The sequence below is a fragment of the Topomyia yanbarensis genome, chromosome 3, assembly GCF_030247195.1.
Source record: "Topomyia yanbarensis strain Yona2022 chromosome 3, ASM3024719v1, whole genome shotgun sequence".
Lineage (NCBI taxonomy): Eukaryota > Metazoa > Arthropoda > Insecta > Diptera > Culicidae > Topomyia > Topomyia yanbarensis.
In genome coordinates, this window is record NC_080672.1 from 276921118 (window position 1) to 276937123 (window position 16006).

The window sequence follows — 16006 nt, forward strand, 5'->3', positions numbered from 1 at the left end:
ATTCATTAGCATATTATTTTTTTCATTCGATCTTTTGGGATCGATGTTTGACAACACCGATTTTTTTTAATTTAATAAAAATGATCTGGCCAAATCAATTTTATTATGGTATGAAGAAATGGTCGTCTGATGAACGAAAATTTTCGTAAATGTTATTTATTTAGTGTACATTAAACGAATGTTATCGTCGATAACGACATTATTTTTCGTGAATGGAGAGAAATGTTTCGTTTATTTCAATAAACATTTATGGATATTACGAACGATTTTGTTGGTCACACGAATTCATTTCGTTCATCTTAGAAAAGTTTTCGTATTCATTAGCATATTATTTAGCATATATCTTTTAGGATCGATGTATGACAACAACGATTTTTTAAATTAAAAGGATCGATCTGGCGAAATCGATTTTATTTCAATCTGCTCGCCTCTATTGACTACTAGAAAGTTTGTGGTGTGAAGTAATGGTATAAGTATATTACCATATCAACTTTTGAATAGGGCTAATAAGATTTGTAAACAAACTATTGTTTTGCTGATTTCTCTTATTTTGTTATAATTTCAACACAGAAAACATTTGAAATTGATTCTACCAAGGGTAAATATGTTGATTCAAGTATATTTTTCATGAAATTCAACTCGGCAGCGGAGTAATGTGCGAAAGAAGTTTGCTTACAAAAATCTCATTAGCCCTTTTGAAGAATTAATATTGATTTTATGAAAATTATCTGTACGAATCTAATTCGCAGCGATCTACGAATATATTCTATCAGTGTAATGTTCATTTGGTTTGTCCAATATAAACTTTATCGCAATGTGAACATGATATTTTGTTTACCCCTGATTTGCTCAATGTTCTTATCGGATCCTTTTTGGATCCTGGAATTGATTTTAGTTGCTAGTTTCCACTACTGAAAACTAGGTTTATACCAAACTTTTTAATTTTGTTCTAAGTGGATAAGCTGTATTTTTGTTGAAATCTACTGCTATCCTTTTTAAAATTTCAGTTGTTGGAGTTAATGTTGTGAGAGTTTGCTTATTAGGCATTCTAGATTTTTTATTAATTATTGATTGGATGGTTTGCTCTGGATACCCATTGAGCTTGCCTATTTCGAAAAAGAATTCTGTTTCTTTAATTTTTGCTTCTTCCCCTAATGGTAAAGTAAGTATTCTATGGGCCATGTGATGAAAAGCGGCCATTTTATGCTGATAAGAATGGTTTGAAGTTTTTGGTATAATTTTTTCGGTATTTGTAGGTTTCCTATATACAAAAAGTTCCGTTTTTGGCAACATTATTTTTGTTCATAGTAAATCTTTTGAAAAATGCTCAATAATCATTTTGTTGTAATAATGGATATCGCTTTTGACTTTATTTCCAAACATAGGAGTCATATTTACTATATTTTATGGGGGCGGGTATAGGGAATAAAGTTAAATTTGTTGATTTTTTCTATTATTTCATTCCATTTCACATATTCTCATATAATTAATGTTCTTGTAACATTTATGATGTCACAAATTGAAAATAAAAGCTTTTAAGGTAAGGTTCCATTTTTGGCAACTGAAAAAAAATATTGTTGCCAAAAACGGAATCCTACTGTATTTCGAAAGTCAAGGACCTCTCTTTTTCCAACACATCCAAGAAGGGCAATTTGCTATCTTTCTTTTCTTCATGTGAAAAATTGATATTTTTTATGGATGCTGTCAATAGTTTCCAACATCCGGGATAAATTTTTACGTTTGATCATACCGAAGATATCGTCAACGTATCGCCAACAGCGTTTTGGTAATTCGCCTTTCTCTTTCAAACATTTTTCTAGGTTTGACATAAATAGTTCACAAAGAAAAGAAGATAGTGGGTTATCCGTCGGGGCACTCTTGGTTTGTTTGTAGAAGACATCTCGGAATGTGAAATAATTTACTTCCATGCAAAGGCGAGCATGTTTGATATAAGATCTTACTTTGCTTTTCCATAAACTGTTGCTATTGTGTTGTAGTAACCAATCCTCTAAGAGGTTAATTGAATCTTTTATAGGGACACTTGGGAATAGTGCGGTTACGTCAAAGGAGTTTCTAAAGATGAGAATAGGTCATCGTCTTTGATTTCACCTGAGTTCTGAAGTTTGAGAGTGAATTCTTGTGTATTGGTGATTCTTGTACTAGCCATTTTGCAATTTTTTGGGTTGGGGCACCTATTGATGAAATAATTTCTCTGATTTCATTTCCTGGTTTGTGAATTTTTGGAGTACCTTTATTGGGAGTAAAATGGGGTTTGAAACTTTGAGACGATTTAGATTTTCTCCCAAGATGGGTTTGCAGTCTTTAAGAGTTTTTTCAACATGTTTGATCATGTCCGGAAGGAAGTTCGTTCTATGTGCCCTATATGGGCCAGATATAATTTTTTGGGTCATGTCAGCGTCATATTGGCCTTTGTCCAATATTACTACTTTATCAGCCTTCAAATTAAAAACTGAGTTTTCCATCAATTCTTTTATAATTGTTATTTATTTTGTTTAAAATTTTTGTGGAGTATTTTCTTTAATTATTTCCGCTATCGTGAATCTAGCGTCATTAATTGTTGAAAAATAAAGGCTGCAATTATTGATACCAGTCTCTAGGTCAATAATTACTTGTTCAAAATTTGGTCTTGATTCTATTGCATAAATAAGTCCCTGATTTAATAAAGTCGATTGTTCTTCGGTAAAGCTTTGGGATGAGGGATTTACCACAAAGTCATTTAAAAGGTGTACTGTCGGTTTAGGTCGGTCAATGGTAAATTTTCGTTGTAAATTATTGAATTTTTTATTCAGTAATTTTCTCTTCCTTTCTGCTTCACACCTTTCGGCCATTTTCACTTTTGTTAGAAACAAACAAAAACTCGTTGGGTGCTCTTTAGCCAACTTCAAATGCAGGCTATAGGACTCCAATGTTGTCACATTTAATACACTATATAAACGTTTTATACTATGATTTAAGAAATCGGCTTCCATCCTTTTCACTACACTTAATGGCACGATTGTCTTCAACTTGACTTTATGATTAGTTGGGGTCAATTTAAACTTTTTACATTTTCTAAGAAAAGAAATATCCTTATGCAGACCTCCGTTCGTGTATAGATTAGGATTTTGTAGCTTTTTATATGATTTTCCAGAATTACAATAAAAAATCCTCTAGCCAGAAAGTTGAACGTAAAACTATAGGTACAGGGATTGCTTGGGCTGGCAGAAAGTAAACAAAAGCTAATTAAAAATTTTGCTTTTCTTGTGTTTGCATATAACAATGATATCTATCAAAAAAATTTGCAAAGAAACGCGAATGATTTTAATGTTGAAACCTATCTAATCAAAAAAAATCTGTTAAATAAATTTTAGTTTCGAAAAAAAAAATGGATGAACAATCTTTCATCTAGGTTTTGATTAGTAATAAGCCGTCAATTAGAGACACTTCAATAAATTATAAAACAAAACGTCAACGAAGGGCCATTCGTAACTGCAAAAACACTGAAAAATATATATCTTTCAACGAATCGTTCCCATTCGTTCCGAAATTATACAATTTCATAAGCTCACTTCTCCGATAAACATCTAATTCTGAATTAATACTACAGCTTCCACCTTTCACCGTCAGCGACACGTACCCTTTGAATAACTCTGTTAGCTCACACCATCGTTTTTATGGACTATTATGCGAAGATGGTTTCTGTTTCGGTAACTCATCATTTAGCGTCGACAAGGAAAAATAAAACGTGAATATTGTGCAAACGGTAGAAAGTCGGCAGGGCTCTTTTATGTTTGCTTTATTTTACGACCTGGTATATTTCGTTAAGTGCAACAGTGAAATTTTCTTGCTTACTTATCCAGACCAACTGTGGCTTTTATCGTAGTGCCTCTTTCACACTCTCAACGTTCGACGGTTATCAATTGAGCACCTTATCAAGGGTTTTTGGATATTTGCAATTTCTTCTAAAATCGTCTTTCTCTACTATATCTTTGCTTGTCATCCGTATTTTCAATCCACGTACGTAATAATTTCAAATTGTTTCGTTCAATGTTCTTAACCTACAATGTAGCAGTGATGTTTGATTATATGGTTTAATTTTCTACACACGTTTCGTTCGCATTCGTCTACTCCTACTTGAAATATCACATGTAAAACTGCGCAGCGAAATAATTCGACATCCAACGTTTTGGCTCGTTTTATATTCTTATCCATGATAACGTTCGTTTTTTTATACTTGTTTATGTTAATTAGTGTACTTACGTGACTCTTCAATTTTCATTTAAGATAACCGAAACGTCTTTCTACCAATTATACTATCAAAATATATGTCTACTTTTCTATATAGGCCTTACCGGAAAGAAAGTTCCGTCTAAATAAAGAATCCCTTCAACCTCTGCCTGGGGTTGACTTTAAAATCAATCCTATTATGGTTCCAGGATTTCGTTACTTCTTTTGATTTATATTAAAGGAAAGGGGGAAGGTTTGCTTTTCGCAATGGAAGACATGCCGCAGTTAGAGGTGAAAATGTGAAATACAGTTGAGGATTTGTGGTGGATTTTTTCAGCTATAGGACATAGTGTGTGTAACAGGGTTTGTGCATCAGAATATATGTGGTTATGTTATGACATAAACATATTTGTGAGATTATGCTAAAATGGTAATCATTAACACAAAATATTAAAACTTGAACTCGTGTTAATATTGTAGATATAAAAGAAAAACATCATAGTGTGCTGATCTCTGAAACGAGACCGTTTAGTTTAACATATAGAGAGTATAGAAAAGATGCAGATTAAAAGCATTAAAGTACAAAACAAAAACATATAGATTGGAAAAGAAAAAAAATTAGTCTAGCTTAATCGCTTAATAATTAGTAAACTTTAGCCACTGAATGTTATATTGAGTGACGGACACTTTCGTACATAATTGCTTCGAGTGTGACTACTAGAATTTCCATTGAAAATAGACTGTTGAACCGGACTTGCGGCACCGGAGCCACCACCGTAACCAGTCAGTTGTCTTACCATGCCGGAACCGAGCTGCTGCAGCAGCCCCGATCCGGACCCGAGCGGGCCGGAAGATAGCACTGTCGAAGTACGGCGGCTACGGATCGACTGCATGCTGGAAGAGAGCAGGAACGGCACGCTACTAGACGTATTTGGCATTGAGCCGCCCTGCAAGTGGAAATGAAAGGAAACAAAAACACAAAAGAATCGCAACGACACACAATCGTGGCGAGAAATTAACCGAAAATGAGAAAAAACAATTAATTTATTAATTAGCATTTGTCAGATTCAGTGAATAATATTGTTTGTTTGTGTGAGAAGGTCAAATCAGTCAAATGCAACAGAGGGACTTGCCGCTGATGAATTCGGAAGGTTTGGTGTTGTTTTTGGAAATTGAAGTGAAGGCACATATGCCTATCTGAAACCAATATCAATTGATTTGTTTGATAGTTATAACCCGTATCTTCTTTAAGTGATCTCATCTAGCCAGAACATGTTCGCTGACCGTCCTAATTAAAATACATAGTGGATAATATGTGCTATATAGTGGTGTATCACAAAATGAGGTATTTTGGAGGTATAATAGAAAACTAAAAGTTTAGCGTGCCCATCGAGACATAATTTCTGCTGATCAATGTTGTGTCATTGTGCAGAGGAAGATGTGTTAAAACGCACCGCCGCGGCAAAATGCACCGGTTACTAGCGCGTAGTTGCACAAACTAAATAATGCAGTGAGTCCACGGAGGCGGCCTCATCCTAATAATCGTCTTTTCATCCGGTATTGATAGGCATAATTCCATTCAATTGGCGTAACTAGCACTGGACAAACCACAAAAAAGAGTTCAATCCACCGACACGGTCGCATCATATTAATCGTCTTCTTTTTCGTTGTTGATATTTTGTCTCACGAAAAAAGGGCCTAACCCGAGTGATTTGAACATTGGACTGAAATCACAATGAAGTCGGTTTAAAATTTGCAGCTTTTTGCATGAAATTAGCGGGAACCAATCACAAACGAGCTTCGGTCCGACGTTTTCATAAACGGTTTTTTCGTTGTCTGTGTTACTTATCAACCATTGAAAATAAAAATGATGGTCTCAGCTAGTAGCATGGATCGACACAATCTAATTGAATCGTATTACATCAGCCACGCACACAGCACAAATATTTTCTTCTTGGTGTTGTACACTCTTTTGAGGAGATGTCTTATTCGCCTCAAACAGCTCAATGCGAATGATAAAAAACAAATCAGCATCGGACCCAAATTTAAAATTTTTCATCATTTTTTATTGGTTGATGCATCATATTGACGGCTCTGATCGAAAAAGAACTGGAAATTTTCACTTTTGCCGAGTCGTTTCCGAACACACTTTCTATAAATGATTTATGTCATTCATAATCCAAAATGTAATACTACATTGCTAAACATATTTTTGATAAAATGGCGAAGAAATTGTTTAAATTTATAATTTGATTATCACGGCTTATGAACACAACGAAAAACTATGGATTGGGTTTAGAAAGAAAGAATAAAGTGCGTTTGAATGGGGCTCGTTTTCCTAAGTGCGTATCATAACGTATAAAGTACTCCAGCGTAGCTTGCCTACTAGGGCATTGCAAAAACACTAATTTTTGATATCTCAAAGGCACCCCCTTTCACGTTGTGACAAATGTCAAAGTAAGCGCAGATGCCAAATTTCACAGCTTTCGGACAGTTTTAGAGCCCTGCCCACTTCGCTTGAAATTTTTGGCAATGGCACTATGGGAAAATATGAAGGAAAAATGTTTTAAATGCTATAGCTTTCGAAGTAGCACTCGAAAATTTTTAATTTATACCATTGTTATAAAAAATATCTTCGTTTCCCAAAAAGTAGGAGAAGCTGGACTTTTGAGGAATTTTGTCCAAAAAATGCCTAATTCATAGTGACCTTTCTGCTCTATGCTGCAAATCATGCATTTTTTGCAGTTTTTGTAATGTGGAAAAATTTCAGAAATCGAACGGGACCTTGGCGACCTTTTTCAGAATACGAGAAGTTAGGACTCTAAGGCATTTTGTCATTCATATCAAATTTAATCATTTTCTCGTGCATATTTCTCTATTATTCTTTAATGATTCTTTTTATTCCTTGTTGAACATGGAAAGTTCTCAGAAACAAAATGGAAATAAATTCCTTGTCGGTAAAATTCAGAAACATCAGAATTTTTGACATTTAGGGTAGAGTCCACTTTTTAATCAAATGCTCCAATACACCAACTTCCTGTATTTTTCCTGAAATGAAGCATTCACCATGTGATTCCTTAATATTTGTTAATTAAATAATAATTTATCGCTTAATGGAGCTGTTTTGTGCTATTGAATGATTAAATATTCTCAATACTCAAAATTCCAATTCTACAACTAAATGAATAGCTTCCACAATTTCCATCCGATTTAAACTAATAAGTGATTATTTTTATTGGATATTAGCTCTAAATTCCCATATAAATGTAATTTTTAAGATATTTTCTATCTTGCCCAAAATCTTGAGCAAACCCTCATTTTTCTTCAAAAAATGAGGAAAAATTAAGAGAATGTTCAACAAACTCGTAAATAACGTCCGAACCATTAATCACACTAAAACTAAATGTTCCAAAGCTAGAATGTACATCCATTTTCCTTTAATTTAACATTATAATATTTCATGTCGATATGCTATAACCGAAGATATTTGTCACTCGATAACTGTTTTACTGTACTTTTTTTGGATTTCATTTTCGGATTCAGCACACGATTTTACATTGAAAATGACCAGCAGCTTATTGAGTTTGGAAATACTGTACACTAGTGTAATAGAAACATGTCGATTATAAGCTCATTGCCCTATAATATATTTCGATCAGTATATCAAATTTATTGATATTAGATTAAGGGGGCCCTAAATCTTTGTTTTCAGTCTATTTTTGGTCATTCCTGCATAGCAGCCTTCACAGTTTTTTCAAGGAATGCTATATGTGACACGTCATTTACCTTAGAGAAGAAAGATTTCACAATTCTTGTATTTTTGGTTGCTATTTTAACTAGATATGATAGTCTTGGTTTAGATTTCTTGTTATTAGCTGGTTAAGATTTGGAATGTATGGGATGGACATTTAAGTCATTTTTTCTGGAGTGCGGACTTGGAATTTCGATTTTGAAATGAATATTGTACAATTTGACTTGAGTTAATCCCAAGTGATTTAAAACAAAAATATTACAATTTTTCATCATGTTTCATCAAAATGGCGTTTGTCATAAGATAGCACAACAGTGACGATTTAGCATTCGACTTACGGAAGCAATCACCTTTCGATTGAGCAATGTTCCGAAAAAAATTACTTTTAAGTGTCGGTCTAATAATCATATGGCCTGGAACTGTAGGTAGTATCTTGAAACGGTCGTCAAAAAACACTCGTCATATTTTAATTGGAATTTAATTCTTAACAATCAAAGTTTCAATTTGAGGGCGCGAGAATAGCGTAACTGTTAAACCACTTTCCTTGTACGCAGTTTACTTGCATAATGGTCAGAAACGCCCACTAGAAACCAAATTATTAAATATATTGACAGGGTATCTTTGGAGCAATTGTCCATATGAATATTTCCCAAAATCTCATAAAAATCAAAATGAACCATGACTTGCTACGATCAACTGGGATAAGATTATTCTTTTTAGTTTTTTGACGTTTTCTATATAAAAATGAACCAAGAAGTATTTTTTCAAATTTTTCAGCATAATTTAATATTAATGGCATAACATTCAACTTATACGTGCTCTAAATTGTGCACAATATACATGTACTCGATCAGAAGGGACTAATAACAACTGGAATTATTGATTTCTATGATATTTGGTATCAGACCCAGTTATAAATTTGGCTGGTTAGTTGCTAAAGAGGAATTCCACGAAGATCCGTTCGAAAATAATTAAAATCCTGATCGACCATCTTGGATTCCTATGTAACTTTACACATTTTATCGGTATGGAAGACTAAATATTTTCCACAATCAGTAAGATTATTTTGACTTAAGAGCAATTTTTTTAAAGGGCTTAAACATTTCTACGTGGAATAATTTCAATTTTTTTGTTCGTTTACTGTTTTTTAGACAGCAAAACTTTCTGAGGACGAGTTTGAGAGAATGAATATATATGTGCGAAAAAAATATACACTGAAAAAAAATTTGTGTTTGTTTATGTTAAAAATTTAAATTGTAAAACCATTTTTTCTAATTTTTTTTTATATTTTGTCAATAAAAACTTCAAGAGAAAAGAAACATTTTGAATGTGATTGTATGATGGAGAATTTATCGGTAAAAAAGTTTTTCTAACAATAACTTTATACATGTTATTAAATTTCATGCCAATTGACAAACAAAACTGTAATTTTATTACAGAATATAATTCTAACTCTAATTTTAAATCAAAATGTATTTAATAAAAATCTTCCAAAATGCGATAGTTTTCGAGATATTTGGAATTTTGTTCCAACAAAAACAGTTAATTCGTGTGATTATGCTCTTTTTAAAAGTTATTCATCATAAAATGTCAAAAATCTAATGTTTATCGTTTTAAAGACGTAAAAGAAACTTTTTCAGTGTATTTGGATCATGGAGAAACTTTCAATATTTTTTTTCCTAGCAACAACTTTTGACATATTTTTATAATTCTTACTGTTTGCAGTCAAAAATACAATTATCTTACTGAATATGATTCCAAACGCTATTTTAAATCAAAATGCTAATGTAGTAGTTCTCGAGATATTTCAAATTGTGTTTTAACAGCATAATTATTTTATTTTCTATCAACAATAATAACTTTTTCAAAAGGTCCATAACATTTCCTGTAACTTTCTCTTTGACATCAAGGTGATATTGTAAACCATTTGAAAGCTATACGAACACAATCAAAATACTATTCAACCATAGGGTCTTATGGTTAAACTAAATAGTTCGATCATATTTTGGTTGTCTTTGTATAGCTTTCAAATGGTTTACAATATCACCTTGATGTTAAAGAGAAAGTTACAGGAAATGTTATGGACCTTTTGAAAAAGTTATTATTGTTGATGGAGAAACGCGAATAACTTCTGAAAAGGTCGTAATAAAACAAAATAATTATGTTGCTAAAACAAAATTTGAAATCTCTCGAGAAGTACTACATTTCAGAATTTTTTTGTTATTAGCATTTTGATTTAAAATAGCGTTTAAAATCATATTCAAAAAGATAATTGAATTTTTGACCGCAAATAATAAGAATTAAAAAAATATGTCAAAAGTTGTTGTTAGAAAAACTTTTTTATTGAAAGCTTCTCCATGATCCAAATACACTGAAAAAGTTCTTTTCGTCTTTAAAACGATATACATTAGATTTTTGACATTTTATGATGGGGTAACGCGAATAACTTTTAAAAAGAGTATAATCACACGAATTAACTGTTTTTGTTGGAACAAAGTTCCAAATATCTCGAAAACTATCGCATTTTGGAAGATTTTGTTAAATACATTTTGATTTAAAATTATATTCTGTAATAAAATCACAGTTTTGTATGTGAATTAGCATGAAATTTAAAAACATGTATAAAGTTATTGTTAGAAAAACTTTTCTACCGGAAAGTTCTCCATCATACAATCACATTCAAAATGTTTCTTTTCTCTTGAAGTTTTTATTGACAAAATATAAAAAATTAGACAAAATGGGTTTTTTCACAATTTAAATTTTTAACATAAATTTTTGTTTTTGTGGTAAATGACATAAAAAAATTTTCAGTGCATATTTTTTTTGGCACATAAATATTCATTCTCTCAAACTCGTCCTCAGAAAATTTTGCTGTATAAAATACAGTAATCGAACAAAAAAAAATTGAAATTAATGCACGTACAAATGTTTACGCCCTTTTGAAAAATTGCTCTTGTATCAAAATATTGCAATTGTTAGAGAAAATAATGGAGATTCACAAATCGAACACAACTTAAAAGTTTCATTCGAATCGACGATGGTCATATTTTGTGGTCGGCTGGTTTCTCATGGAATCCCTCTAAAATCACAAAACATGCAAGAAAGAACTGTCTGGTGGTATCAAAATTGTAACGAAACTTGATATGATTTTATCAAAGATAACACTAAATCAGATATAAATTTGTATTTGTATACTATACTCTCATTGCACCATCAGTAAGAGATTAGATAGAAACTGTATTAGATGCAATCATGTAATGACAGCGACATTGTAACAAAAGATTAATGTTTAGTATTTTTCTACATATTTTCTTTGAGTTTTCAATTAGTTATGGAATTTGCGTTTCGATTTCGTCTCATCAACTTAGTGACAGCACTAAGCCAGCGCCAGATTGACGCTAGCTCAAAAAAAAAACGGAGACTCAATTTGTGTTCCTGAGCACACTTCTAAGCAAACACCAGAAAAAGAGCTCATTTTATGCTGACCAAGACTTACGAAATGGAAACATTTGGTTCGGCTGAGCAAGTTAAGTTTTTTTTCAATTGGAAACGTTTAGGTATTCAACCTATTCCAACTTCGCTTTCCATTCCAAAAAAAAAGTCACTTCTCCATATTTTGGTACACCCTTAAAAAGTGAGTTCAACATGTTTGGATATCTTACGGTTATGATTTGTTACAAAACACCGGAATCAGTTTCTATTGGATGTATTTTATATTTTTTATATGAGACTGAAATGACTTGACAACTGTGGTATCCCGACTACGAGATCAGTTACATGATCCCATTCTCAGAATTTTGCAAATCCTCGTGACGCTTAAAACAATTATTATTGGAAATTTAATTAAATTAGTCAGCATCTATTATTTTTTTTTTGCTTCAATCCAAATAATTTTGTTTTGAAGGGAGTTTAACACCTAACCCCAAAACTACCACACTGCACAGTGGTCAAAATGTGTAAATTCATGCCTTTAATTATTTAGCGGAAAAACTATAAGGTTCTGTGTTTTGGTGACTTCGGAAAAGTTGTTGGGGCTACCAAGGCGGATTTTCGGAAGTAGACAGCCATGTTCCAAAATACAGTGTAAAGACATTTCTGAAATCTAACTTTTTACTGGTAGCAGATAGACAATTTCAGTTGTAGGCAAAGTTTCGGCAAAGTTGTAGAGAATATTATTTTTAGCAAATCTTTCATAAGAACTGACTCTCTAACTATAGCCGTTCCAATGTTAAGCGGTCTTTTCATGAGGACCCCCTTCAAAATTGGTTTTTTCATGATAACTCTTGTCGTATTTATTTCTCTACAAATATGTGTTCCGAAATGTTTTAGATATTATGAAAATGCATAACTTTGTTGAATATTTCAAGATGATATTATGTTTTTGGAGAGAGTTACAGCTTTTTTTATGATTAATAGTATCAAACTTCATAGCCAGTTTTCTCAAAAAGTTGCAAAAATATGCAGATAAAATATTGTTATTTTGAAACTATCATAAATCCCCTACAAAATCCTGAAGGAATGGTTTGTATCCGATAGTATCCTAAGATGTTATAATCGAATGATATTGTGAGTATATGAGCTTTTTCGGCGACACTTCGATGCTTGCTGCTCATGGAAGGCGTTACACAAATATACAAACTCATTCTGAAGAAGCGTTTATCTGTTACGTAATTAAAGAAACAATTTAAAACAAAGGAACCAAATTAGTTTTCAAATGCTGAAAAAATCACTTACACTTTCTGATCACGCGGTGCGGTGTAATTAATATGAAATATGTATTCAAATATTGCGGGTAAGTGCAAACTGATGGTTACCATGAATATTTGTTTAGTGTATTGTAATCTGTGAAAGCAACGCAACATTTTATTTAGGCAATTTCGTTATCTGTTATTGATTAGACGTTTTATTTCTATTCTATGCTCGAACATTTGTCGCTGTTATTTAATGTTATTCAACATAACATCTTAATGTTTCAAATACCCTCATGTATCTGTTTATTATTCAACATAAATTTTCTTTTTTTGTGTAGTCGAAATCAGTAAACGTCAGCTGTTTCAGCTTTGGAAAAAAACCAAAGGCGATCATAGTAAAAAATTACATGAAATCTGCCAGGCAATTTTCAAAGCTTATCGCATAGTTCCTGATGATATGCCATATGCTGCAAGCGAAACTGAAAGAATTGCCTCGACTGTCTGCAAGTATTTCAATAAGTTATGGCTTAGATATCATCGAAGTAAATCTATTGTTCTAAAATACAATACTGATTACTTCAACAGTTCGTTCAGACTACCCGGATACATTTTAAGTAAAATAAACACAAAGCCTATTGAAAAAAAATAAACACAAAGCCTTGTCGAGGAAGAAAAACTCTGCCCTTTTTGAAAAGCACTGACAAAGTGAAGCGCATCAAAACATCAATCTTGCGATCAAAATATTCCTCTGATGAGTTAGCTTTTGCGACACAGATGAAACTTCGAGAGTCAGAGGATTTATCACTAGCTTTGGTTGTTAATGAGGCAACGCAAACAACTCCCACTCGGGCTTCTAAAATGCAACGTTCATGGAAGAAAGCACAAGAAATCCGATACACTGATCGTCGAATACAATCTTACGAAAGCGAGTTATATAAAAATTCAGAAAGGTTGCAAAAGTACTAAATGTTAATATATACCCATCATACAGTAAAGTTATCGCCGAGAAACAAAAATGTTACCCCGATGAATCATCCATAACTGTTACCGAGTTTTCTGTCGAAGTTGACTTACAGAAGCTTCTTGATCATACGTCAAACCGCATAGTAGAAGCGAACAGCGAAAACCTACAGTATTTCTCGGATGATGAACTCCTAAGGATCGAACTGACCGTAAAGTGGGGATTTGATGGCAGTTATGTTTATCTTATTTTTGGCAGTTTTTTCTTCTTATTTTTGGCAGTTTATGTTTATCTTATTTTTAAATATTCAATATAACACATAATACGATCGCCCCGATTACTAGCACTTTCATTCGATCATAACATTTTAGGATACTATCGGATACAAACCATTCCTTCAGGATTTTGTAGGGGATTTATGATAGTTTCAAAATAACAATATTTCATCTGCATATTTTTGCAACTTTTTGAGAAAACTGGCTATGAAGTTTGATAATATTAATCATAAATAAAGCTGTAACTCTCTCCAAAAACATAATATCGTCTTGAAATATTCAACAAAGTTATGCATTTTCATAATATCTAAAACATTTCGGAACACATATTTGTAGAGAAATAAATACGACAAGAGTTATCATGAAAAAACCATGAAAAGACCGCATAACATTGGAACGGATATAGTTAGAGAGTCAGTTCTTATGAAAGATTTGCTAAAAATAATATTCTCTACAACTTTGCCGAAGACTGAAACTGTCTATCTGCTACCAGTAAAAAGTTAGATTTCAGAAATGTCTTTACACTGTATTTTGGAACATGGCTGTCTACTTTCGAAAATCCGCCTTGGTAGCCCCAACAACTTTTCCGAAGTCACCAAAACACAGAACCTTATAGTTTTTCCGCTAAATTATTAAAGGCATGAATTTACACATTTTGACCACTGTGCACTGTTCTGATCGCGTATCTACTTACTTGGCTTACCGGTGCTATTTTTATAATTAATTAGGGCTACTGCTCCATAATTCATCTTAGCTTCTCTATTCATCCCACCCATTCGAACACATTAGTTAGAGCAGTATCTGCTATCTCTATTCAATGCATTAGCTCAACAGTATCAAAGATTGTTATCGAATTTCCCTAATAAAAATCTTATGGTTAAATAGCTTAACGACGTGTTCAGGATATCATCTAAACTATATATGGAATGGTTTCACTATATGGATTATAGGTCGTGTATAGTTTATTAGGGTGGTAGTGTGATAAATTGATATCTGTTGGATATAATATAGTATTAATTACTGCTACTGTTGAATGGAAAAAATATACCTTCCGAAACACTATAATAAGCATATAATAATTAGTTCACCTCTGGGACTGATTTGACCTCTCCAGCTCAAAAGTATGGTTTACATAGCAACTATAATAGATTTTTTCAACTCAATATGTCTTACACTATCAACCCCTTCATGTAGTCTTCTACAAGCTCACAAAAGACAAATTACAGACTCAATAAAACTCGCACAGAACAAACTCTCGAATCAACCAGCTATCATCATTCGCCAAGAACGAGACACATCGAATAGAACAAAAGAACAAAGCAGAGCACAAACTGCGGGCTTGAACTCATTCCTTTCAATTCAATGTAAACGAACTATTTATTGTAGTTATATCGAAGACTCCATATCAAGAAGACTGGCAACTCTGTCCAGAATCCGGAGACAGTAACAGCAACGCCACTTGCGGGTAAAGGTGGTACTTTCCATAGTGATGCACACACACATATACATTTTTACATAAAGCTTCCTCCCTTCTTCCAATAGAGGCACTGTAACCTCTGTCGCTTCTCGTTTGTATGGGGGAAGGAAAGAGATATCAGTCTTCTTGATATGGAGTCTTCGGTTATATGCAAACACTGTTTTCATACCACAGCAGCACGGAATGATGAATTCATACGGAACGGTACAGAACAGGTGTGATTTCAGGAAGAACAACGTAAAGCTCTTAGGTACACTAAATCAAATTTGGACTAAATCCGGAATTATATGCATTCATCGAAGCGTGAAAATGTTTTCTAAGTTCAAGCTGATGAACTCGCATACGGAACGCAAACACAGGTGGGTGGGTGGTGGGTTTAAAACAAATAGTCAAAGTATGAATAAAACTTCGTGAGAACTTTTTTTTAATGTAGGAAAGAAAGTAAATCAAGATTGAACTAACTTAACAAATAACGAGTGTACTGAGTGGCGAACTTCAACGCGTTGGAACGTAAAAATAATGCAATGGCAGAAAGGATACTTTTTCCCCGAATTGAAACCAATGGAATGAGGATGAATGTGGGGGGACAGAGTACTCACGATCATGCTCCGTGAAAGCTATGAA

The 16006-nt window shown here is 32.9% G+C and overlaps 1 protein-coding gene across 1 annotated transcript in view; it reads right to left on the reverse strand.

Annotated features, from left to right (window-relative positions):
* LOC131693369 (SCY1-like protein 2) overlaps positions 1-16006 on the reverse strand; it is a 302979-nt gene that overhangs the window by 38214 nt on the left and 248759 nt on the right. The window contains exons 20-21 of the mRNA XM_058981132.1: positions 15982-15999; positions 5025-5174 (exon numbers count right to left, since the gene is read on the reverse strand). Of these exons, the coding sequence (XP_058837115.1) occupies positions 5025-5174; positions 15982-15999 (168 nt within the window). The remainder of the gene's footprint in view (positions 1-5024; positions 5175-15981; positions 16000-16006) is intronic.